Below are 27,459 nucleotides of genomic sequence, written 5' to 3'. Positions count from 1 at the left end.
AAACTGGGATGGAAGCCTATGGTAATTTTCAACAACTGTATGGTTTTCTTTTAATTACCATTAAAATATAAAAATTAAAATTGAACATTAAATTTAAATTAAGTTTAAAATTAAATTTTAAAATTTAAATTTAAATAAATTAAAATTAAATTTAAAATAAAAATTTAAAAATCAAAGTATTTATTTTTCAGTGTACCTTTATTGCAGAGTTCTTGTTGTACTGTCAAGTAATGCAATTTTAGTAGCTTTATAATCACAGGTGATTTTATAATAGTAGGTATTATCAATACAATTATTTAATTATTGTCAACACTCTTTCTAACCTCTAGTACCTTCTTAAAGTAAAAGTATTTGAGAAAGCATTTTGATTTTTTGGTTTTGATATCATATTGTCACAGTTTTAATTGTTCTTATATAGAAACCAATGTTGTCATTGCTTTCTGACAGTATAAACAAAGCAACAAAAGTATGCTATTGTTTAACCATTCCATTACAGTCTTGGGAAAAAAAAAAAACCTGGATTTACTAAAAGAGACAATTAGTTGACAAGCTAGACTTTTCACTGGTATGAACTCAAGCTCCTAAAATATTTATCATAGCAAATATAAATGAATAAATAAGATACCAAGTGATGATAATTCACTACGGCAAGTTTTGTGTCTTCCAAAATAAATCACAGTTTGTTACAAAATGCCTTGTTTTATTAGTTGTAAATTCTTAATATACCAAATGAGAATGAAAATGTGTCTTACAAAAGTTACCACAGGGATTTAGTTTGTTAATTGGTATGTATAAAGGTCCTTTGAAAACCACAAATCACTATCCCAAAATAAGGTATTATTAAGTCAAGTTATACCCCAAATTTTGCTTATATGAAGTTTGAACAGTGCTTACTTTGGAATGAAAGTAAAAGAAGGTAAGTAAATGAAAAATTTCTTGTCTGCCTCTTTTGTGCATGGCACTCTGCTAGGTGGTTAATATGCATTATTTTAGGCAGGTTTCTTTTTGCGGGAGAGGAAGGTGTTTGGAAATTTCTACAAAAAGAACAGAAAAGCCATTTATATTCTATCATTAAAAATTAGATTACCACCTCAACTTATTTGTTTTCAGTTTCCTTCATTTAAAAAGAAAATCTGTTACAGTTGATCTTTGGACAATATGGATGTTAGGGTTGCCGAACCCCTATGCACTTAAAAATTCATATGTAACTTTGATTCCCCAAAACTTAATTGGGCAACTGCGTACTGTTGCCCAGAAGACCTGCTGATAAAAAAAAAAACAGTTGGTTAACATGTATTTTGTCTGTTATATGTGTTAAATTCTATATTCTTACAATAAAGTAAGCTAGGGACAATAAAATGTTATTAAGGTGCCTGGGTGGCTCACTTGGTTAAGTGCCTGCCTTGGGCTCAGGTCATTACCCTAGAGTCCTGGGATCAAGTCCTACATTGGGGTCCTTGCTCATCAAGGAGTCTGCTTCTCCCTCAGCCCCTCATCCCACTTGTGCTCTCTCTTTCTCTCTCTCAAATAAATAAATTTCAAAAATTTTTTTAATTTAAAAAAGTTATTAGGAAAAATTACAAGAAACAGAAAATACATTTACAATATTGTACTATAAATAACCTGCATATAAGTAGACGACACAATTGAAACTCTTGTTCAGGAGTCAACTGTATTTTCTTTGGTGTATTCCATGTTCAGTTTAAATGTTCTAACTATGAAAAATTATGCAAGCAAAATGGAAACCTTTATGCTAAATAAAACTCTCCCCCCAAATAAAAATTATTAAAATTTGATAAAATTGTAGCAATATTTTTGTGCATCTAAATACAGAGAATATAGATTAATATGTAGATAGATAAATGCATAGAACAATGCTTTTATAAAAATGCAATCATACCATAGATACTACTTTTAACATGAGAATTAAATTTTAGTTTATCAAAAGTAAAACTAAAGTAAAATGAAGAGAATAAAGTAAAAGTAAAAATAAAAATGTAGAGAATTTTGAACTTCTAATAAATTATTTCTGTCAACAAAGATATATATGTATATATATATTTCTATTTTTCTAAAAGATTTCTCTAAAATGCACTAAATAATACTAAATAGTTAAGAGTGTTTATGCTTTTAAAAATTGTATACTCTTTTTTTTATTATTTTATTTTATTTTTTAAGATTTATTTATTTATTTGACAGAGAGAGATTACAAGTAGGCAGAGAGGCAGGCAGAGAGAGAGAGGAGGAAGCAGGCTCCCTGCTGAGCAGAGAGCCCGATGCGGGACTCGATCCCAGGACCCTGAGATCATGACCTGAGCCAAAGGCAGCGGCTTAACCCACTGAGCCACCCAGGCGCCCAAAAATTGTATACTCTTATATATGTATTTTTATCATTTAACTCTTTGCTATAAAAGGTGATATTAGCACTCACATTTTTTTTGAAGATTTATTTATTTTAGAAACAGAGTGAGAGAGATAGAGGAAGGGGGAGGGGCAGACGGAGATGGAGAGAGAAATTCTCTGGCAGACTCCATGCTGAGTGAAGAGCCAGACTCAGAGTTTAATTCCAGGGCCCTGAGATCAGGACCTGAGCTGAAATCAAAAGTTAGACGCTTAACCAACTGAGCCATCCAGGCACCCTAGCGCTCACACATTTCTATCTGTCATGACCCTTCATTTTTCTAAATATATTATTATATTTACATTATCCAAGTTTATAGCTTTCATATTCTGTTCTATAACTAAAAGTAACATGGGTTTTAAGTACTAGTTTTATATTTATATATATTCAAAGTGCCTCCTATTCCTCCTTTCTTGAGATTTATATATTGGTTCATTTTTAATTGGATGGATTTCATTGTTAAAGTCATTTCTTTAAGAGTAGTCATTTAGTCATTTAAGAGTAGTCCCCTGAAGGTTCCAGGTATAATGGTTGAATGCCATTATACCTGGAAGATATATGGTGGATGGTAATAGAGGCGTCACCCTTTTATTCAGAATATTGTAGACTTTCTTGCCCACTGTCTTCTGGTATAGAAGGCTACCATCTTAAAATCTAGATTAATTTAATATTTTCTCTCACTCTTTTAGTTGATCCTCTCTTTCAACCTGGTCTTGTTAAGCTTTTCATTAAAGATCACATAACTAACATATGCCTTGGTATTAAGTGCTTTCTCTTAAATGTCCCTAAAACATGGTATATTCTTTAAATATATGGGAAATTTTTGTTATAATATCTGCTGCTGATAAGCTTGTTTTATTCTCTATCTCAATGACATCAAAGATTTTATGTTTGTTCATCTTTATCTTTCTTGTTCATTGCCAATTTTTAAGTTGCTTTTTATCTGTGCTTTTTCAACTTCATTAATTAGAGTTACCTCAAAATGTCCCTTTATGTCAGTAATTTGACTTCAGTGAGTGTTTGTTTTGTTTTTTACATATTCTAATTGATTTATTAGTTCTTTAGTGATGCTGTTTGGTTTGCAGTTTGTATCCTTATATTTGCAACCTCCTGTTTTATCTGATTCTATTGTTTGTATTTTCATTGCCATTGAGTTATGTTAGCTTTTTCTGAATTCATTTTCATACTCTACAGCATGAAATAAATTTGAGAAATTTCCTAGATTGGTATCCTGTCTATCTTTGGCATACTCTGTTTTTCACTTTCATTACTGCAATATATTTGCATAGTTACTCTTCCCTTTTCATTTACTCATACTTGAGGAAATGTGTACAGACAATTCATGTATCACTTTAGAGAGGGATATTTCGTAACTTTTGTCTCATCATATTGGGGACCTTTTTTTTTTCTCCCTCTTAGCTCCAGTTTGGAAGCTGGATACATCATGAGTACCCACATTTTGTAACTTGAGGGAATAATGGGACTGAGGGAAGTTCAATGTTTATTAGAAGACTTAGGTACTTCTCTCTATTTTAAGGGTTTTATTTATTTGTTTGTTTGCTTATGTATTTCTAAGTTGTGTGTAGCAACATTATTGGTGGAGGAGTCATGGTTGTACTTCCCTGAGGAGATATATTGTTTATTAGAGCTGGACTCTAGAAGTTTTTCCAAGTGAGTGTTTAGGCATGAAACTATTAGTCTGTACAATATAGTCAGCTTTACTACTTACACTTTCCTGTTTCACTCTCTGCTCACCATAAGCTCTGTCATTCCTCTTCTGGATGAAGAGGAAAAAGATTAAAATATATTACATATGATTATAAAGATTAAAAAATATATATAAAATACATTATATAAATGTGCTTAACTCCAGAACTAGAGGTCATTATGAGAGTTCTCAGCACTTTGTCATTTCACCAGTAAATCTCACTGGAGGTGAGGATGAGATGAAGGAGTCAAAAATTCACTTCTGTGAGCAGGGCAAACTCTTCTTACTACACCACTGTTGTGTTGTTTGCTTCTTTGTTTCGATTAAAGTCAATGGCTTTGGGATTTGTGCCTTTTCTTCTTCAGACATTGTTCATTTTTGTTGTTTATTTGTTGTTTATTTACATTTATAATTTCTTGCCCGTTTCATTAGCTGTTGAAGTAAAAAGAGTCTGTATTGCATCTTCAGTCCATTCTTTCTTAACTAGCTTTTACAATAATGCAAACACAAAAGACTGAATATTGCTATTTTACAGCTGAGAGTTAAGTAAATTGTCCACTATTACATAGTGATAACTGACTAGGCTAAAATTAAAACCTGTCTTCACTTCTAGGTTATTTATGGACTAAACTGAAATTATAATTGAAAATAAAGCTAACAAAATGATTTATTTTGCCTGGCTGCAAATATTTCTTCTTCAAGGTGATAGTTTTTTAAAAGAAGAGCCAATTTTCACTGGTTTTATTATTTTTTTTAAAAGTCTTTATAGACCTTTTTATTACCTGTACCCTCAACATACAACTCCTACCAGGTCTACTACCTGTTTTTGGTAGCTGACTGCACAGACAAGCCCAGAGTGAGTGAAACTTTACCAAATTCCAGCCATGTAATCTTCAGTGATGTCAAAACAGAAAAATTAAGGAAAGAGTATGGAACTATCCCACACTGAAGAAGACTAAAAAGATACAGTTAAATGAAAACTGTGACTCTTGACAGGATCCTTTTTGCTATAAAAGATTTCATTAGGGAAATGTTGAAATGGGGCTCAATTTTTTTTTTAATTTAATGGTTTTACTGTGGTTATGTACAAGAATGTCCATTTTAGAAAATATAAAAGTTTTTTGGGATGATGTGGCATTGGTTTGCAAAATTATTCTAAATGGTTCAGAAAAAATATTTCTTTGTACTATTCTTACAAGATTTCTATTTATTTGAGATCGTTTCAAAATAAAAGTTAAAAAAAAATGTATATTGTCTTAATATCGAATACAGAGTTGGATTCAAACCAGGATCAAATGTTTTCACATGGTGTTCACTCTTCTTTTTTCAGGTGCTGGTCTCTTGAGTCATCCTGTTTTTACCCAGGAGCCAGAAGATGTTATTTTTCCTTTGGGTTTATCAAAATCTGAAATCATCCTGAATTGTGCTGCCAGTGGTAATCCTTCACCCCATTATAGGTAAAGTCCTAGCTCTGGGCACCACACTGTTTTTTTTCTTTGTCTTGGATGTAAAATGTACATACAATAAAGTGCTTAGACTTGCCTGATTTGAAGGGCGCAGCTCAGTCTGTGATTTTTTTACATAGATATACAGCTGGGCGCCCACAACTCAAATAAAGATGCATGCACTTTCAGTATCCTCAACTCTTCCTTCATGACACTTTCCAGGTGATAACCACCCTACCCCCCAGCCCAGGACTCTGTCTTATTCATTATATGACTTAGAAAAGTTATTCTTGAGATTGGTGTCATGGAGTGCCACGTTGTGGCTAGAGTTGAGAGAGGAAAACAAAAAGAGAGAGAGAAAGAAGGATAAAGGAAGAAAGGAAAGGGGGAAAAACAGAAAAGAAATGGAACCTAAAGACGGAAGGAGAGAGGGAAGGGAAAAACAGGCAGGTAGAAAGAATCACAAGAAAATAGAAAGAAAGCAGGAAAGAAAAAGAAATAGAAAGGAGGAAAAGAAAAAATTTGCTTCTTCAATTTGAAAGGCTCTGAATTAGAAGCTGCCTTATTCCCCCAATTTGGGGCTACAGGCTCAGTTGCCCCATTTACAGTGACTATGAAAATGTTCTCCTAAACAATTTTTATCAGATTTTTTTCAATTTTATTTTATTTTATTATTTTTTTTTTTTTAGATTTTTTTCAATTTTATAAATTTTATTTTATCAGGTCAGTTCCTGTGACTCCACTGGCCAGTCACTTTGCCCAAAAAACACTGATTTTAGAAATATATGCTGAAGACAGTGATGTACCTCTAAGGCAGAAAAAGATGTTTTTTTCTGGGCAAGTAGAAAAAAATTGTGTTTGTTTCTCACATATTATCTGTAGAATAATTAGAAAAAAGTCAGTGATGTTTTTCTTCTTACAAGGTTACAGTAAAAACAGAGGGGTGCCTGTATGGCTCAGTCGGCGAAGTGTTGGACTTCTAATTTGCTCTGGTCATGATCTCAGGGTCATGAGATCAAGCCCCACATGGGTCCCCTCACTGAGCATGGAGACTGCTTAGGATTCTCTCTCCCTACTTCTCTGCCCTGCCCTTCTACCGAGCATGCATGCATATGCACGTGCTCTCTCTCTCTCTTAAAAAAAAAAAAAAAGGCAGAATTTGATCCACATTGTTAATAGAATTCACAAAATTAAATATGAAAATATGTATATATATAACAAACATAAATATATGTTTAAATATATGAATATAATATTTTAAATATATAATATATATTAAATATAAATATCTATATATACACATACACCATGCTTGTGTAAATAATAAGGATATTTTGTTGGTAAGAGCTGCATATACAATGTGAATATCAGAAAAGATAATAAATATTAAAATGACTATAATAGTTTTGTGTTCTAAAAGCATTTTTTCTGAAGTCTTAATTTTTAACAGTGAAAATAAATCAAAGCACATGGAAAGTAACAATTTCAGTATATTTTAGCAAAAGAAATTGGTTTTGCCTACTTTTTTATGTTGCATTAGAAATATCATACTTATATGTATAGTAACTTTGATCTTAAAATGTATACTTAATTTAATAAATGGCTTAAATGCACAAAGTTAGAGACAGGTCTCACCTTGTATTTTATTGTGCTTACCTCTGCATTTTTTTTTTTTTACAACAAAAGAAATGAAAAGCTATGTCTTCTCATTACTTACTAAAGCTTCCCTGTCTATAACATACCCAAACGAATGAAACCCATCAGTTAGTTAAAGATCATTTACTTTATAAATTAGTTCTCTCAATTCAGGGTTTGTCTGTTTGTTTGTTTTCCTTAAACAGTAGTTGGTATTATTTAATTCAACATATGGTTGAATATATAAAAATCGGATTAATACATTTTTCACAGTTACTTAATACTTAAAATTGTAATTTTATTTTTGAGAGCTAATTGGTAGGGTTTATTAGAGAAGAGGAAAAGTGTATCTGAATTCCTGTAAAATAGGAAATATTAGCTAAGTATAGATAAGATAAATCATCAGTCAGTCGTATAGTTATATAATTGGCTTATAACAGGCAGAAAGATGTAAAGTAGTGGTTTTCATGACAATTTGCTCATTAGCTTTTACTTATGAAGAAATATTCTGAATGAAGAGATTGTATATTTCACTGTTGTTAAAGGGTTCTGTTTCTAAGAGACTTGTAAATTAGTAGGCTAAAGACAGGTAATTTAGCTTCTCACTTTCCATCCCCTTAACCTGGTTTAGCTCATCTCTAATATTACAGCATAGAACACTCATAGGTTTTGGGAAAAGAGTGAAAAAAGAACTGTTTTTAATGCTTAAATGTCAGACTCAGACCTACTTTCCATAATAATAAAGCAAAGGGCAAAGATATTTCAGATAATGCACATTAGCAACAAAATGTGAAATTTTAGTTTTAATATGACCCTTTCTATCTTAAATTTTATTAAAAGGACTCACTCCTAACCTTAGATTGTGTGTGTGTGTGAATGCACACATGTGTGTAATAGAGAGAAAATTGTTATGATAGACATTCTGAATTATTTGAGAGAATTTGAATATGATGTGAAGTCATATGAAAGAGCCCTTGATTAGCATGAAGAGTTAACCGTTTCAAGTCACAGTTCTGATATTTAATGTATGACTTTGAAACAATAATTTCTCTCTCCTGGCATCAGCTTCCTTATCTATAAAGAAAGGATATAGTTGATTTTAAGACATGTTTTCCTTCTTCTTCTTCTTTTTTTTTTAATATTGAGTATATTATTTCTAAAGTAAAGAACACTTTTCTTTGATATAGTATAATATCACTATCATACTTAAAAATTTATCAATAATTCATTAATATTATCTAATATTCCCTAGTATTCAACCTTTCCAGATTGGTTCATACATATTTTTTCTAGTTGGCTTATTCAAATCAAGTTTTAAACTTTTTTAAAAAAGATTTTATTTATTTATTTGCCAGAGAGAGAGAGCACAGGCTGTGGGGGCAGGGGTGAGTGACAAGCAGAGGGAGAAACAGGCCACCCGCTGAGCAAGGAGCCCAGTGCAGAGCTCGATCCCAAGACCCTAGGATCACGACCTGAGATGAAGACAGACATTTAACCAACTGAGCCACCCAGGTATCCCAAAATCAATTTTTAAAGTAGGTTATCACAATGTCTAAAAAATAGCAAGGAAGATTGTGTGACTGGAAAGAACTCAATACCAAGGTTCACAGTCTCACAGAGAGGGACAAAAGCAGAATCAGAATCAAAACATCAGTTCAACTAAGTGAGAAAAGGTGGTCAGTGTTTAAGTGGATAAAATAAATAGTCTGCTGCTGGCTGGCAGAGATCCACAGGCCTCTTTTTAAATTATTTCTACTTTGTTTTATTATTTTTCCCCATCCTCATGAAGTTTATATATTTATTTATTTATTGGGTTTTTTTTAAAGATTTTATTTTTATTTATTTGACAGAGAGAGATCACAAGTAGGCAGAGAGGCAGGCAGAGAGAGAGAGAGAGGAGGAAGAAGGCTCCCTGCTGAGCAGAGAGCCCGATGGGGGACTCGATCCCAGGACCCTGAGATCATGACCTGAGCTGAAGGCAGCGGCTTAACCCACTGAGCCACCCAGGCGCCCTATTTATTTATTGTTTTAATTAACATATAACGTATTATTGGTTTCAGAGGCACGGTCTGTGATTCATCAGTCTTATGTAATATCCAGTGCTCAGTACATCCCATGCCCTCCTTAATGTCTAGCACCCAGTTACCCCATCCCTCCACCCCCACATGTTTTCCTTCTTCTAGTAATTTCTCCTTAGGAAAAGAAATATCATGAGGGAAAAGAAGCAATATCTAAAGCGTAACTTTGGAAATAGTTTGAAAGCAACTTGTCTTCCAGTCACTTACTTCCAGTGGTGTGAACACATTCACAAACAGGATTTTAGTGCAAATGTGAAAGATACAGAAATGGGAGGCAAATACGAACAAATCTTTCAATGGAAAGAATTGCTCCTAATTTCTTTAAAGACCAGGTAACACATGAGAATTAAAGAGGAAGCTTTGCAAAGGGAAGAAAAATGGGTTACCCAAAGTTGGTACATGGGTGGAATTGCTTATATTTGAAAGTCTAATATAATCAGATGGCAGTGAGCTTATTCCAGCTCAGAATATTTATTTTATTTGGGAAAATGTAGCAACACACACATAATTGATTTCTGTGCTGGATATATTCTATCAGAAGAAAGTCTTTGAATGTCATAGCAGATTTCTGGCAGATCTCCTCTTGACCTGATCAGCACAGGAAGTTTCTTTCTCTAATTTAGTCAGCTCTACCTTAGTCATGAAGACATTCTTAAGTCTGAGAAGGTCTGGGCATCTTTGACTAAAAGTCATAGCTGTAGTCACTCTGCCCTTCTATTCTTTTCATTCATTTCCTCCTTTCATCTTCTTAACAACCCCAAGGGATAAAGCAGGATATATATTATTGTGCAAATTTAGAATTGATAGCTATGACTTCTGGAGAAATTAGATGACTCATCCAGGGATATATAGGAAGGGAATGTCAAAGCTAGGCCAAGGACTCTTTTCACAAGGACAGTGATGTCAAACTTAGTGCACATTACAGTCACCCAGAGAGACTGTTACAAATTTAGATTTTTGGATGTCTCCTTCATAAGTTTAGGGATGGGCTCAGAAAGAAGCACTTTTAACAAGCACTCAGTATAATTCTAAAACAAGGCTTAGTTCTGAAACACACACACACACACACACACACATCATCTAATAACAACAAACATAGCCTCCAGCCATTATATTCTTGATACAGGGCTTAACTACTTAATATTGAAGGAGGTTCTCCAGAAAAAGGTCAAGATTTTAGTTCAAATTCATTATGTTTCCTGGAATTAATATGATATTAATGCAGACGCTGAAAATAATCATTTAAAGCATATTTCCTACTTAGCATTGTAGGAAAATTCTCCTGGGTATGCAATCCTATCAGTAACGTGTTTATGACAATCACTTGAATTCATTAATACTATTTCTCCATTGATTTAAACATATTAATTAGGACAAAGCCCACACCAGGGGCTGAACCCCTGATCTATATGCACAGTTTAATAATCATTGTACCATAGTGATTAGAACGATTATGGGGATACTGTGAAAAATTCATTTGCTGCAGCTAAGCCAATAACTTTGAATTTGTGTTGAAAAACAATTACCAAGCTTAATTAGGAGCATGTAATGATGACAGCAGTTATTTCAGCGATTGATTCCAAAATTAAAGAGAGCTGGCAAACTAAGTGTGGTATATCCTTTGCTATGAAAATGAAAGGGAACATGGAGGTCCAAAGATCATGGCCTATAAGCAAATTGTGAAAGACAGCATTATGGAGCTGGTGAGAAGAATATTAGAGTCTTGGAATAGGCCTAAAAAAGAAAATGTCTCTATTTTTTTTTTTTTCCTCCTAACACTGAGAACAAAAAAACTGTACAGATTTCTCTAGAAAAAAAATTTGACAAAGTTCAGGCACATGAAATACACTGGGTTTTGGCTGTTGTCTTTCAATTTCTCTTTATTAAATGGAAACTGAGGTACATAAGAATTGGCTAAACAATTTTAAAGTTGATTGAAAACCTCTGATTGATCTGATATTTGGTCAGTCACTTCTCATCTTTGATAGGGTGGAGAATTACCTAAGTTTGTATTTCTTTTCTACTATGGTAGACATTTGCCATACTCTCTACATCGGATTTTTCAAGATGTTCTTAAGAAAATCAATGACATTCAGAACAATATTGTTAGATGTAATTTCTTTTGTATAGTTAGCCACCCTCATCAAAATATTTTTAATATGATATTAGCATGAAATGGAAAAAATCACAGCAAAGCTGGCATAGATTCTGAAAACACATAGTTTGGAAATTAGCTATGTTCTATCAAGTAAAGCCTTTCACTTGTTTTTCTAAAAGTTAGAGGGTGAAAGGTGGGGGAAGTAGGTTTGGTTAGAGATAATTACTGGGTATTCATTCATCTTAAAATGACCAAATGGAATTTTATAAAACATCTTTCAGTTCTTCAAAAATAAATATAACTGTAAGACCCTTCTGCTACTTAATTCATGTACTAAAGGATTGTTGACTAATAGGTAAGCCAAGAGACTTTTTTGCTGCCTAAAATAAAAACCTCCCAAATTGCATTTGTTTTGTTAAAGTACAATTTTAGGTTGGCATTTCTAAGTACTGTTGAAATATATTCAGCGTGATTAGTTTTCCAAGTAAGAGATGAACAGAGACAATCATGTTCTAAAATAGGTTATTATTGTTTTGTTATCAACCTCAAATTGGCATTGGAAAATCTTTGCTGGCTTTCTTAATCCCATTTGTAATAAATGCTTCTTGGATTTCTATCTCTAAATCATTTTCAAAGTCCAATTTTTTAGTATCAGTTGTGGAGGTTCAGGTATGGTTTGTGTTATTTGACGAGTCACTGAAGTAATAGAATGGCCAGTATTATTCACTGAATCTTTCAGTTTTATTTCTCATGTCGAGTTATATTGCCTGTTTGTACACACTTAGTGAATGTTTATAATTCATAAAGAGTGGAAGATCTTTCAAGCAACCTAATTATTATATCACTGAGCTCCTGAAGACAATCATCTTTTGGTGAAACTGAAGAATTGTCTCCATGTGTAACCATGTTTGTTGTTTGTTGTTGTTTTAAATAGTCCTAGCAATTAAATATATACACACATATGTAAATGGTCCTAGCAGTCACAACCGCATGTTTTTTTAAGACTAGGAGTGATCAACTCTATATATTATAACATGATTTAATTTTTTTCCCTTGAAGGTGGAAACAAAATGGCACAGATATTGATTTTACCATGAGTTATCACCACAGGTTGGATGGAGGCAGTTTGGCAATCAGTAGCCCCCATACAGATCAAGATATTGGCATGTACCAGTGCCTGGCCACCAACACTCTGGGGACGATTCTGAGTCGGAAGGCAAAGCTCCAATTTGCATGTGAGTTTGTGGGGGAAAATCTAATCCCTGTGTATATTTAATACAATATTTTTTATATTCATATTAGGAAAAAAATATCTGGCTTTCCTAATCATCTGTTCTTTGAGAGTGATTGATTTATGGAGGTAAAAAGTTTTAACTGCATTTTGTGAATTTAGACTCTTGGGGATAGTCAAAATCCTCTTTTAAAAAAAGAAGGAAATACTAGTGTTATTATATTTTATAAATTATGTTTAGAAACATCTCTAAAAGCTACAGATATAAATATTAGGAAAAAGATATATGACATAATACTATGTTTATTTTTCTTCTTCTTCTTCTTTTGCATTATATATTAGTGTTCAGAGCACAGGAAGGAAAAGCTAAGGGTAGAGATGTCTTTTGGGGGAGGTGGGTGTTCTCCCAGGAAAAGTGATTATGTACCCACAGTTTGATGTAGGTGGAAATAAAGTGGTTGCCAAAGGCAGGCTTTATATTAACTGTAACAATGTCCAGCTGCATCACATAAATGTCATCCAGGTAATTACCTTGGTGACATTTGAGGGTATTAGCAGATGAACAATAGACGTATTGCCTCTTATATCCTTTATGTGTACTGTTTCCAGGGACTGAAATGTTTCATACTGGATCCAGGAATAGCCTTGATTGAAAGTAATTATATCTGTTGATGTAGATGGGAGAGAAGCCTTGAATTTTTCTCTTTTTCTTTTTTTCAATTTCTCTCTTTACACCTCCTCCCCCTACCCCTCCTCCATCCCGCCCACCTGAGAGGTTATATCAGGAGGCCAAAGAGTTAGAAGCTAACCCTTTGGGTGCTCATGGAAAGGCATGTTACTTTGAAAAAGTAATTGTTTTGCAATTTTATTAATAAAATACATATACAGATCCTATCTTGCAGAACTACTGTAGTCATCAGTAGATACACAAATTAATAATTAAGTTTGTCTCCCATTGCAGGTCTTGTGTCCAAAGATCCCTTGCTTCACATACAGTTCCCCTTATGTTGGCCATTTTAGGAATGGTCTTATTTCTGAATATGTGTGTGTGTATGCTCATGTGTGTGCATGTGTGTATTCAGTTATATGTATATACACACACGTATATGTATGGGTCATATATACACAGACACATGTGTGTACACACATGCATTGCTAAATGTATCTCAATGTGTTTATATGTGTGGAAATAGAAAGCTAACCCCAAACTTTATGGAGCTAAGTGAAATATGAACAAAGGCTGGTGGCAATTTTGAAACTTGAGATAAAGGTTATCACAATACTTGATTTCTGCATTTTGCCTAAGATCATCAGTTGGAAAAATAAAAGAGAACAAAATGCTGATCAGAAACTTACATTGTAGAAATAAATAATTGCTGCAGACATTTTAAATGATCCTGCCACAGTGATTATTTCTCCTGCTTGAATAGGATATGACTCTAGAACATACACCTGACTTGGATCAGATCCCAAAGGATCAATTGGACTTTCTGGTAGAGGAAAATTCATACAGCACAATTATTTGTTTTGCCGTGAGTGTCTCTAGAGCTATGGATTCTATCTGTTCATGACAATAACTGAATACCTATACCTGAAGTTAATGCACTGTGCTTAACGAAACCCTAGATTTCCTCTTTTCCTTCCCCTTTTTAAAGAAAAATGTGTTTTTAAATTCCCTACATTATTATTTCTCACCCTTCTTCTGTTTCAAAAGATATATGTAACTAGGGGCACCTGGGTGGCAGTTAAGTGTTCAAATCTTAGTTTTGGCTGGGGTCATGATCTGAGGGTCATGGGATGGAGCTCTGTGTTGGGCTCTGCACTCAGCATGGACTCTGCTTGAGGTTCTCTCTCCCTCTCCTTCTGCCCCTCCCAGTTGTGCTTTCTTTCTCTCTCTCAAATAAATAAATCAATCTTCAAAAAAAAAAAAAAATACATGTAACTAGGAGCCTATGTCACAATATGTCTGCCATAAAAAAAGAGAGAAAAAATTTATATTAAGAAGAAATTATATACTTTTATTTGGATGAGTGGGAGAAATAAGTTCTGGCCTATATCCATTAACTGATGTTTCTTCTGCAAACTTAAGGAAGGAATTTTTAGGTTCCATGTCTGAAATTTAGGGAAACAAAAACAAAAACTACACCATCCTGTCTCTCTGTCCAGAACCTGTTGTGGTGCCAATATGCCTGAAATGTTTCCTGCCGGGTCGAGGGAGAGATTTACTTGAGTGTAATTACGTCTCTTCATTTGAACCACCCTAAGCATAACCAGCACATTTTAGTAATTTAGAATTATTTCCCTCCATCTCCTGTGTCTTGTAAGTACCCTGTGAACTCACTTAAGTCAGTTGTTCATTCTGCATAATAAAGTACAGCTTTAGAAAAGGTGAAAATGCCAGATTTAACTTTGCCACATAGTATTGTATAGCTCTCTGCAGTTTCCTCAAGGTGGTTTACATGAGGATCTTAGAAATGAATCAAAAAAGTGTTGGTAACTTATGGCCCAGGAGCCTCTATTTACAAATCCTTTGTTCTAATCTCATTTTAAAATATAATGTATTATTTTTGCAATATAGATTTTCTGTAATTTCATCCAAAGAAATTACATTTGTATCTACATATAAACTTATAGACAATTTGAGAAATGTTCATTCTTAGAGAAAGAGAGAAAGGGAAGAGAGAGAGAGAGAAACAAGAGAAAAAATGGTAGAAGGGATATGCCTGGTCAAGAATAAGTTTTCCTATGGAAACACACTCAACATCACTAATCATTATGAAAATGTAAATCAGAATCAAAAGATACTGCTTCACACCCATTATGATGACTGCTATTAAAACACAAACACTCACTGGAAAAATAACATATATTTGCAAGGATGTGGAAAAATTGGAATGCTTGTGCTTTGATGGTTGGCATGTAAAATGGTAGAGCTATTGTGGAAGACAGTATAACAGTTCCTCCAAAAAAATTTAACAGAATTACCACATAACACAGCAATTCCACTTCTGTAGATGTAACTTAAAGAATTAAAGGCAGGACTCATACAGATATGTGTATACCCATTTTTACAGCAGCATTAGTCTCAATAATTAAAAGGTAGAAACAACCCAAATATCCATCAACATAAATAAAGAAAATGTAGTGTGTATGGGTGTGTGTGTGTGTGTGTGTGTGTATAGAATAGAATATTATCCAACTTTAAAAAAAGGAATAAAAGTCTGATACAACATGTATGAAACTTCACAACATCCTGCTAAATGAAACAAGCCAGAAACAAAAGGACAAATATTATATGATTTCACTTATCTGATGTAACTAGAAAAGCAAATTCATAGAGACAGATGGCAGAGTGGTGACTGCTAGGGACTGGGTGGAGGGAAGGATCCGGAGTTAGCGTTTAATTAATACAGAGTTTCAGTTTGAGATGAGGAAAAGTTCTGGAGATGAATGGTGGTAATGATTATACAATCTGAGTGTTCAGTTCCACTAAATTGTACACTTTAAAATGATTAAAATGGGGGCGCCTGGGTGGCTGGCTCAGTGGATTAAAGCCTCTGCCTTCGGCTCAGGTCATGATCCCAGGGTCCTGGGATCGAGCCCCGTATCGGGCTCTCTGCTCGGCAGGGAGCCTGCTTCTCCCCCCTCCTCTGTCTGCCTCTCTGCCTACTTGTGATCTCTGTCTGTCAAATAAATAAATAAAATCTTTAAAAAAAATAAAATAAAAAATAAAATGATTAAAATGGTAAATTTTATGTTATGTGTCTTTTATTACTATTTTTGAAAATAATATCATCAGAATTCAGTGGAATTCTTTCTCCATCATAATTCTTAAAAGAAGAAAAGAAAAAGAGAAGCTTTTCTTAAGTATCTGTTCTGATTCTTTTTACACAGTAAATAGAGTCTAAATGCTAATCTCTAGCCAAATTGAAAGTTCCTAAAGTATTAAGACCTGTATCTTCAGTTTAATTTGAATTTCTCACCACCGCCTTCATAAATTTGCAACAATGCCCATTTTGGTACTAAAGGATTTTGGTAGGTTGTATAACAATGGTAGCTGAATACTAAGATTTTTGATACAGACAGATCTGAGTTCAAATTCTATCTCTGTCAAATATCTAGTGGTAAAATCAGACCACTTCTGAACAATAGTAAGCTCTGTTCTGAAATGTATACAGCAGAAATTACAGCTTCAGCCACAAGATACTGACCTGGATTGCAAAGCCCCAGTACTTTATAGGCATTTGTGAAATTATAGCTCTAATTCTTCCTGCTACTTTTAATTACCTCCCTCAATTTGACCAAACATGTATATATTTCACACTGCTATAGTTACTCATAGAAAAATCTTCTTCTTTTTTTTTAAAAGATTTTATTTATTTATCAAAAAGAGATCACAAATAGGCAGAGAGGCAGGCAGAGGAGGGTGGGGTGGAAGCAGGCTCCCCGCCTAGCAGAGAGTCGGATGAAGGGCTTAATCCCAGGAATCTGGAATCATGAGCCGAAGGCAGAGGCTTTAACCAACTGAGCCACCCAGACGCCCCTAGAAAAATCTTCTAACTTACATTTTAAAACTTCCTCTGAACTAGTTCCTTCTCTTGTTTTCAGGACTTTTAGGTGCTTTGATGTATGTTAACTTTCTTGAGCCAGGCAACCAGCATAGCAGATAGATGCTATTGTTTTTCCTATTTTACAGATTAAAAGCCTGAGGCTTACCGAGATTGGGGCTTTTTAGAGGTCCATTGTTAGAGAACCAAATGAAACTTGAGTATAAAAGTTGAGATTCCTGAGGGCATGCCTTTCATGTTACAGTATCCTTCCCAAACATTCCCCACACAAAACCTGTGTGCTGCTTTTTTTTAAATTGAATTTGCCATTGGCATAGTAATTAAGTAAATATTAAGCCATATCTTCAGGACAGTTAGCTTCACAATAAGCCTGGTGGTAGATGCTATTGAAACCCTGTCCAGATCCTATTTAATGGACAGTGTGCCCATCCTCAGCTTTTAATGACCAGAGCTGCACCTGGTCTAAAGTTTACATCCCAGACTCCCTATGGGATCAGGCTGAAGCCAGACAAGAGCTGAGAGCCGACCCCTTCTTGCTTAGCTCCTTCCCAGGCTCTCTTCTGTTTCCCTCCCTCCCTTTCTCATGGGAGTGCTCTCCCCCTAAATCATATTCTTGGATGTCTGCCTCAGGCTCGGCCTCTAAGGGACCCAAAGTAAGACAAACACTAATCATTTAATATAAGATATTTGATGTAATTATTGATAAAAAAAATTAGGTCCAGAAGCCCTACTCATATGAATTTCTATAGTAAGAACAAAGCTATACATCAAAATAAAATTGTATCAACCACTCTGCTTCCTACTGACTGGCAGTCAATTGCATAGTGTCACTTTGACCTTCAGAACAAATGAACTATGAACAGCCTTTCAGAACCCAACCTGTCCCTGGGAAAGGCTCTGTAGGTACATACCACTAGATAATTGATGGCTTTTGTTTGTAACTTTTATCCTGATGTTCAGCAATTCAAAAACACCCTCAGAGTTTATTTTAGGCTCAGACTGTAACACTCTGCCTCATCCTGATTCATCCCACCATGAAACCATGTGAAAATGCAGCCCATATATACAAAACTCTCTATTATAAAATGTATTCCTAAATCAAATCTGTCCTTAACCAGCTATGTGACCCAGACAAGACATTCATCCCTGTGGACTTATAAAAGGTATGTTTTGAATAATTTGATTACAAAAGTCCCCTTTAGTTCTTCTACATAAGATTCTGTCATTTCAGATTGTCAGGTAAATTTCTATTTTAAGCTCTTCTTCCCCCAACCTCAACCCTAAAGCAAATTCAGCAGGTGTCTAGTTACCAAAAGCTCCTGCTACCAACCTGGTGTTCTTGAATGATAAAACCAGTTTGACTTTTTACAAGCTACACTTGTAGCTGCTTTGAATTTCTTTTATTTCTCAAGGACTTTGGTAGTAAAGGTTGAATGTAGACTTCTTCCTTTCATATGTATGTTAATGAATTACTCTGTACTTGTGTGAGAGAACATTGCATCTGTCATTGCTGTTTAAAATGTCAGGCTTGAGAAAAAAAAGATAGGTGTTTTGAAATAAACCTATGATTTCACTGAGCTGGTTTCTTTTTTTTTTTTTTTTTTTTTTTTTGAGATTCTTGTAATAGTTCAGCTCTACTAATGAATAGATAAACATTTGGGATAAAACTTACTCATGAATAGGAGTTTTTGGTTACGCACTATTTAATATTTAATCACAGGTACCATTTCAAATAAGATTGTCCCATTATTGCAGAGGGAAAGATAGCTACACTGGAACCTCCTAACTGACCACTCATTTATTCATCCACCAACACCAACCACGCAGAAAACACCTTATTTATATGCATCTAGCCCTGTGCTAGGGCCCAAAGATTAAGTGATAGATAAGAAATAGCTATTCCCTGTCTTTATAGAGCAGATAGCTGAAACCTTAAGCACAGTGTAAAAAAAAAAGAAAGAAAGAAAGAAAAGAAAAAAAAAAAGAAAGAAGGAAATTGCTAACACTTCTATATCACGTATTATAGAGCAGGAATTGTTCGACTCTTTACCTAAATTAACTCGTGAGCCTCACAATAGCCCAATGAGGTTATTTTCAAATGAGTAGACTGAGGCATAGAAGAATTAAGTAACTCACCCTATATCACACAATTAGTTAAGTGGCAGAGTCAGAATTTAAATCCTCGCAGTCAGGGGGCCCCTGGGTGGCTCAGTGGGTTAAAGCCTCTGCCTTCAGCACAGGTCATGATCCTGGGGTCCTGGGATCGCCCCTCCTACCCCCACCCCCCGTGCATGGAGGTCTCTCTGCTCAGCGGAGAGCCTGCTTCCCTTCCTCTCTCTCTGCCTCTCTGCCTACTTGTGATCTCTGTCTGTCAAATAAATGAATAAAATTAAATATATATATATATAAAATCCCATGCAGTCAGAATGTAAAGTCCACATCCCTGCTGCCTACTGAACCCCCTTAAAAAAATACCAGGTGAAGTGAAAGAAGTAGATTTAACCTATAGTGCAGCCCAAAGTAGGGTATAGTAAGTTTTGCCTGGATTGGGAAAGGGGCAATAGAAGTCTTCCAAAGGCAATGTGGCTTGAATTAAGCCATGAAATACTAGTTTGCGTTCCTGACACAAGTGCATGGAAGAACATACAGGTCGAAAGTAGATCCAAGAGGAAATGCAGGTGTGTGAACGAGCCCAAATACTGAAGAAAATATATTGACACAAGACCAGGCATGATAAGAGAAGTGCAAAAGGCCATCTTTATAAAATGACTAGTTTTCTAGGAAAAGGCTGAAAAATAATTTGGAGGCAGGTACATCCAAATTTTGGAGGCCCTTTATGTCCAAGCCCAATTTAAACAATAGGATAATTGAGTGAAACGATGAAATGCCAAAGAAACATGCAAAAATCCATCATACTGTGAGGCTTTTAGGCAGAGACACCAAAGGCAAACTGCCTGTGTTTGAAGAATATTCTCCAGTCAATGTGACATTGCGCACAAGTGTTAATTCATGCATAAAATGGGGTGTTAACATTACTTCATATAGCATTGGTATCAAGACAAATACTTATTAAACACAGAGAGATGGTAAGGGTGACTGTGAGTTGTTAATGGATTGTTCGCGGAGACCTGGCTATGTAACCATCATGTAATAGATGGTTGGGACATCAGTCTTTATCCCCAGAACAATGGAAATATTTTGAACAAAGTCAAGGATTTTGAAGTTGTTTATAAAATGCAGTTTGAAAATGCCACTTTTCCTATAAAAATATTCCTACATTAATGATATTACTAATATTATTAAAACCACACTACACATATTTAGGGATGCTCCAAATCTAAGTTTTCACACTCATACCATGGGGTGAAAGAATTCTTGCTCCACATCAGAGGGATGATTTTAGAGGACTCAAGGTTAAAATGCAATAATAATTCGTCTTAAGGAGCTAAAAATATAGGCATTTACAATCATAACTTTTTTCCCTGAGGAATGCAAAGGATTTTATATCTACAATGCCGTTCATCTTTATTCTGTATTTGTAAGCTATTCTAAACTGCGCTTTACAGATGGAGAAATTCAAGGTAGGGAAACTCTGTTACTTGTCCAAGGTCACCTAACCTCCAAAAGACTAGAATTTCTCATATCTCCATCTCAAAATAATTTTTAAGCATATATTTTTAGATAGAGAAGTAAAACGGAATGCACATGAATAAAAATCACAGTCACAGCACAACAGAAAAGGTACCCAGGTAAAAGCCATAATATTAGATGTTTTTGATCCACTTAAAATATCCTTAAAATTTTTTCATACATAACATATGCAAAACCAGACACGATCCTGATGATATGGTGATAAAGTACATTTATATCTGAAAAAGAAATTAAGACCAGGAAAAGAAGCTTTAAAAATAACACTTACAAACTCATTTGGAAATTGTAAAGTCTCTGATAATTGTGAAGTATGTGTTAAGTGGGTAATGCATATCTAATTTCAAATGAAAATGCTAGATGGCTTTTAACCTTTTTTTTTAATATTAGAAAAGAAATAGCTAAACAAAGTGGGAAAATGCATAATTTTTCTTTAATTTCTCAAAAGAAAGTTGATAAATTAGTATTGGTTTTTCATTTTCATTTGGGAAATAGCACTACACAATGTTTTAATGAAACAAACATTCTGAATTTGGCTTAATGTAGTAATAACCACCAATTGATATATCAAGGAGAAAACTTCATCTTCGCTTTTAAAAACATTCATGTCTTAAACAAGGGGACTTGGAGCAGTGACGTGGTTGAATTATAGCAAGCCACTATTACATTTTTAAAATCAACAGGGAAGCAGACTATCCAATGTTTAGCCTCATTTTTTCTTCACCATCACTGCTGGGCATCTATTTGTTATGTACCTTGTCAGAAATGATATTCTCAAAATTCAGGCCTCCTCCCCGCTCCTACCTCTACTTATATTCAGTAGGACCTTGTCTTTTTTGGCCCAGTTGAATAAAATTGCACATTGAAGCTGCCAGACTGAGTTGGGATAGGAGAGGGAAATGTTAAAAAATAAGGTATTCATCCTCTCAAAACTGAGAGTTTCTGATTGATAAAACTAAGAGAGAAACCCAAAGCTGAAATGTTTATTCGTTACTCTTGTGCTATTTGACAAATGGCTTTGAGGAAGTTATGCGTAAAGCCCACAGATATTTTGCTTCTGAGATTTATAAAACGGGTTGAGAATTACAGCAAAATTTTTGTGTTAAAGAATCAGATGAAATAATTTTTGAGATTTATTGTTAATATATATCCAACGTTACCTAATAGCAAATTAGAATCAAGCGTTTTAAAAAGTAAATAGAAAAATAAAGAAGTTGATGCCAACTCCTGGAAATGTTTATCATATTTTAAGGTATTAATTTATACCCTATATTTTCCAAGAGGTATAACCCATATGGAAAACGATAAATCACATAAATGCACAGCTCAATTAAAGCATGACTAAGCCAGTCCCAGAATATTGCCAAACCTCAGAATGCCCTCTCCTGTATACTCTTCCTCCTTCCTCTCCACTGTCTTATTTGTAATTGATAATTAAATGTTATCATTTTCAATTTCATAAGGATGAAATCATACAACATACATTCCTTCCAGTCTGGCTTTGTAGCCTGCAGTGTTTGTGACACTCATCCACGTTGTTGTAGGTTATCACTGTTCATTCATTTCTACCACTATATGATATTTTATGGTATAAATTTACTACAGGGGCACCTGGGTGGCTCAGTCAGTTAAGCACCTGCCTTTGGCTCAGGTCGTGATGTCAGGGTCTTGGGATCAAGCCGCACATTGGGCTCCCTGCTCAGTGGAGAGCTTGCTTCTCCCTCTCCCTCTATTGCTCCCCCTACTTGTGCTCTCTCTCTCTCTCTCTCTCTCTGTCAAACAAACAAATAAAATCATTAAAAAATAAGTAAAAATAAATAAATAAACAGACTTCAGTTTACATATGACATCTGCTATTAAGGGAGCTCAGGATCGTTTCCAGAGGCAAAGATGAATAATTATGAATATTCTTTTGGTACAGTTGTGCATACATTTCACTGTTGTAAATAATGTAGAATGGAATTACGGGGCATTTGGGCATGCATATTTGCAACTATACAAGATAATGCCAACTATTGTCCATAGTGATTTTATTAATTTAGCCTCCTACCAGCAATACTTTGACAAAACTTGCTATTGACAGCCTATTTTATTTTATTAATTCTAGTTAGTTAAGATATAGTGTAGTGTTGGTTTCAGTAGAATTTAGTGGTTCATCGCTTACATATTACACCTAGTGCCCATCACTAGTGCCCTTCTCAATACCATCACCCATTTAGCCCATTCCCCACCCACCAGCCCTCCAACAGCCCTAAGTTTGTTCTCTGTCCTTAAGAGTCTCTTATGGTATGTTTCCCTCTCTTTTTTCCCCTTCCCCCAAGTTTATCTGTTTTTCTTAAATTCCACATATGAGTGAAATCAAATGGTATTTATCTTTCTCTGACTGACTTACTTTACTTAGCATAATATACTCTATCCCCATTGTTGCAAATGGCAATATTTCATTATTTTTGATAGCTGAATAATATTCCATCGTGTGTGTGTGTGTGTGTGTGTGTGATTGTGTGAGCACACGCACACACCATATCTTCTTTATGCATTCCTCTGTCAGTGGACATTTGGGCTCTTTCCATAGTTTGGCTATTGCCGATAATGCTGCTGTAAACATTGGGGTGCATGTGCCTCTTCAAATCAGTATTTTTATTTTCTTTGGGTAAATACCTAGTAGTGCAATTGCTGGGTTGTAGGGTAGTTCTATTTTTAACTTTTTGAGGGACCTCCATACTGCTTTTCAGAGTGGCTGCACCAGTTTTCATTCCAGCAGTGTAAGAGGATCCCCCTTTCTCCACATCCTCACCAATTCCTGCCGTTCCCTGTGTGGTTAATTTTAGCCATTCTGACCAGTGTGAGGTGGTATCTCATCGTGGTTTTGATTTGTATTTCCCTGATGATGGGTTATGTTGACCATCTTTTCATGTGTCTGTTAGCCATCTGAATGTCTCCTTTAGAAAAATGTCTGTTCATGTTTTCTGCCTGTTTCTTAACTGGATTGCTTATTTTGGGGGAGCTGAGTTTGTTAAGTTCTTTATAGATTTTAGATACTAATCCTTTATCTGATGTCATTTGCTTATATCTTCTTCCATTCCATAGGTTGCCTTTTAGTTTTGTTGATTGTTTCCTCACTGTGCAAAAGTTTTTAATCTTGATGAAGTCCCAAGAGTTCATTTTTGCTTTTGTTGCCCTTGTCTCAGAGATGTGTCTAATAAGAAGTTACTATAGCAGAGGTCAAAACATTGCTGCCTGTGTTCTCCTCTAAGATTTTGATGGTTTCCTGTCTTGCATTTAGGTCTTTCATCCATTTTGAATTTATTAATTTGCCAGTTTTTAAAAAGTTTACCATTTGGGGAACATATATATGTGTTTCTCATTTTGGTTTAATTTATTCTTCAGATAACTAATTAAATTGAGCAACTTTTTAAATGTGTATTGGCTATCTGCAACTCCCTTCCCCTCCTCCCTGTTAAAAAATTTACATCACTTTTTTAGGGGTGCTGCCTGTCTCTGTCAGTAGAGCTTGCAACTCTCGATCTTGGGGTGAAAAGTTCTAGCCCTACATTAAGTGCAGAGATTACTTAAAAATAAAATCTCAAAACAAAATTTAAGTCATTTTTCCATTTTTCTAAAGTTGTCTTCCTTTTTCATAGTGACTGATTCTAGGTCTGAGCACTTTGTTGCTTTTGTTATAGGAAAATAACTTCTCCTACTGTGCGACTTTCCTTTTAACTCTCTTGTGTCTTTTGATAAGCAGAAATATTTTAAATTCCATGAGGTCCAATTTATCAATCTTTTCCTATAAGTGATGATGCTTTTTGTAAAATTTTAAGAAATGTTTCCTTGCCCTGAATTCATGAAGATATTTTCCTATATTACCTCCTATAATTTATTGTTTTATCCTTCACATTTAAATTGCAAAGGACCTAAAATTGCAAAGTTATTTATTTGTTTGCATGGTAAAAGGTAGGTTCAGTATATACTATTTTTTTTTTCCTATAGGGATCCAGCTGAATCAGCAGATATATTTAAAAATGCAGCCCTTTTAATAAAAGGCAATCTTTCTTCACTGTTCTATAGTACTTAATTTGAAAGAAATCAAGTATGTATGCCTGAGACTGCTGTTAGGTTCTCTATTCTTTCTATTCTCTCTTTCATCTGTATATTTGTCTACCATTGTACAAAGGCCACACTGTATTAAGTACTGAAGTCTTATAATAAGTCTCAATGTCTGGTAGTTACTGGAATAGATGAAATGGATAAAGAAAAAAATGAGGCTCAAACTATAAGCTAAACTCAAGGAGAATAAAACCGAAAGAGGATAAAAAGAATAACAATTAATAGGATAAGGTTATATCCAGTTTCAAGTTGAGCTTTCTAGTGGCCAAGACGAAGAAGCATTCACATCTTTAATGGGATGAAAATATGTCATTATTCTGTAAGCATAATTGCTGTCACTCTAGAACCTGAAAGAAGTTTCTCCTGTGAATGTTCATCAAGAGCTAAGTGGGTGATTCAGTAAATGACATTCCCCCCACAAATGTGCTCATACACTTACAATACTGGATTTCCTATGGTGTCTTCTTATATTTCAGGAATAATAGCTAACATTCATTATGTACTTCTCAGACCTTTTCTATAACATTTGTGGGGAGGCCTCCCAAACTCTGTGCCCAGTTTGCTGTTACTGTAGCCATTATTACCATCAAGATGTATAAATCCCACCAAACTTATTAGTTAAAGAGAATAATCCATAGTTTAGTCTTCAAAACTACCATGTAAAACTATAATCCTGATTTTATAGATGAAGAAAAGGAGGATCAGGGAAATGAAATGTGTCCAGAGGCACTAGAAAACAGTGAAGCTGGGATGTGATGCCAGTTATTCTGATGGTTTAACCCACCTTCCTAATCATTTATTGAGTGCTTGCCCAATAGTAATGTGCATGGAAATCACCTGTGGATCTTATTAAATACAAGTACTGATTCAATAGGTCTAAAGTGCGGCCCAATAGTTTACATTTCTAGCAAGCTTCCAGGGGAGACAGATGCTGCCAACCTCAATACCAGAGTGAGTAGAAAACAAAGTCTCAAAATAAGATCTAGGACATTGCCTAAAGACAATCCAGTAGTAGCATTACTATAGGGGTCAACCCAAGGTGATACAAGGAGGCAGCTCTGGTATGGTGTACATGAAGCTCTGGTATGGTGTACATGAATATGGTGTATATTCATTTATACATTCAAGTAATGCATATTTCTTGAACCTACTAGGTGCCTAACGCATGTGGAAACAAAATAAAGTCTATTTTCTCTATTTATGCCTTTGCTTAACTATAACTAAGAGCTTGTCATATATATGTATATAACACTGGAATAAAGAACAAGGAAAAAATGTGCTTGAGAATTATCCAAAGTAATAGGCTTTTTAACTATACTCCCCTGTCAGAAAGACTATCCCCCTAAGCAATATTTCTATTCATGACATCAGGAAATGCAAATGAGGATGAGACTAGATCTACAGACATGATTTCACAAGTCCACTGCAGAGTGTTTTCCCCCTTTTTCAAGAATTGTGTGGTTGAAAAACCAACTTTCACATACATATTTAGTCGTTTTGCAAAAATCAGTTCTTTCGTGAATGGAGATTATGTAACCCTTGTTTAATTCTCCCAGAAATTCCATCCATAAGAGCTACTAGACTTCCTCTTACTAGTGTTCTATCCCTTGAACACAAAGTATTTATTTTAATTATTTCATCAGTTTTAAGCAAAAGTAATCAGAAGTAAACAAATGTGCTGGAGAGCAATGCCCCTGCCAGCCTCTTAGCCTACTGGAAGGCTCTCGGATCTTTGTACCAGTTTCAGTGTTCTTTTAGAAAGTGATCTGACTGTTTCCATTTAAAAAGACATGAAATCTGGCTGAGTCAAACATCAGGATTTATGACATTCCTGTTTGGCCAGTCTGGCTAACTGAGAGGTCCTGACAATTGTTATCAATATAAATATTAGTTTTAATAAAAACTATGATGTATTTAGTAAGCCAAGCACTGGGCAAAACAGTTCCATTGTGCTTATATTCCCACAGTGAGTTAGTGGTAAAGGGAAGATCTTAAACCCAGCTCTGGCTAGCAACAGAAGGCAAGCTTTGAACTCCGTGATGGCCTTTCAAAGCATCCCTAATGGCAGGTATTCTAAAGAAGTGTCTGTCCTGTTTGCGGTCCTAGTTATCTTACCTGTATATTCCACCTCTCTGAACTTAACAGAAAGAAATGTCAGAGTTCGTGATGCTCTAGATAAAACGGTCTCTTCCTTTCAACTCCACATTCTCATAGCAGGAATGACGAAGGTGTTTTGACAAAATATCCCATAAACACACAACCAGACACACACACACACACACACACATCCTTGCCCACATGTTTGCTTTGACGTCATTGTCTCTGATGTGTTAGCCTTCCTTATGATGTGCAGAAGGCACTGTAATAAGCCTAGAGTTCCAAGATCAGACCCCATTGCCCTAACACTGACCTACACATAACTGTATGTTTCCACTTCTGAACCCAGTTTGCAACACTCCCTACCTGCTGAGATTCTTCCCTGGGCCTTCTGAAACCAACGATCAGTTATCAGCTGAATCCTTCCATCCTTATCTTTT

The 27,459-nt window shown here is 34.9% G+C and overlaps 1 protein-coding gene across 4 annotated transcripts in view; it reads left to right on the top strand.

Moving 5' to 3' along the window:
- Nucleotides 1-27,459, top strand: part of CNTN6 (contactin 6) — a 304,698-nt gene that overhangs the window by 131,574 nt on the left and 145,665 nt on the right. For all 4 annotated transcript variants that reach the window (XM_082719511.1, XM_082719510.1, XM_082719512.1 and 1 more), the window contains exons 3-4: nt 5,440-5,566; nt 12,425-12,600. In XM_082719511.1, the coding sequence (XP_082575637.1) occupies nt 5,440-5,566; nt 12,425-12,600 (303 nt within the window). The remainder of the gene's footprint in view (nt 1-5,439; nt 5,567-12,424; nt 12,601-27,459) is intronic.

The sequence above is a fragment of the Mustela nivalis genome (assembly GCF_964662115.1).
Source record: "Mustela nivalis genome assembly, chromosome: 1".
Lineage (NCBI taxonomy): Eukaryota > Metazoa > Chordata > Mammalia > Carnivora > Mustelidae > Mustela > Mustela nivalis.
Note: the sequence above shows the minus strand (reverse complement) of the source record. Positions and strands in the feature narration are given on the sequence as shown.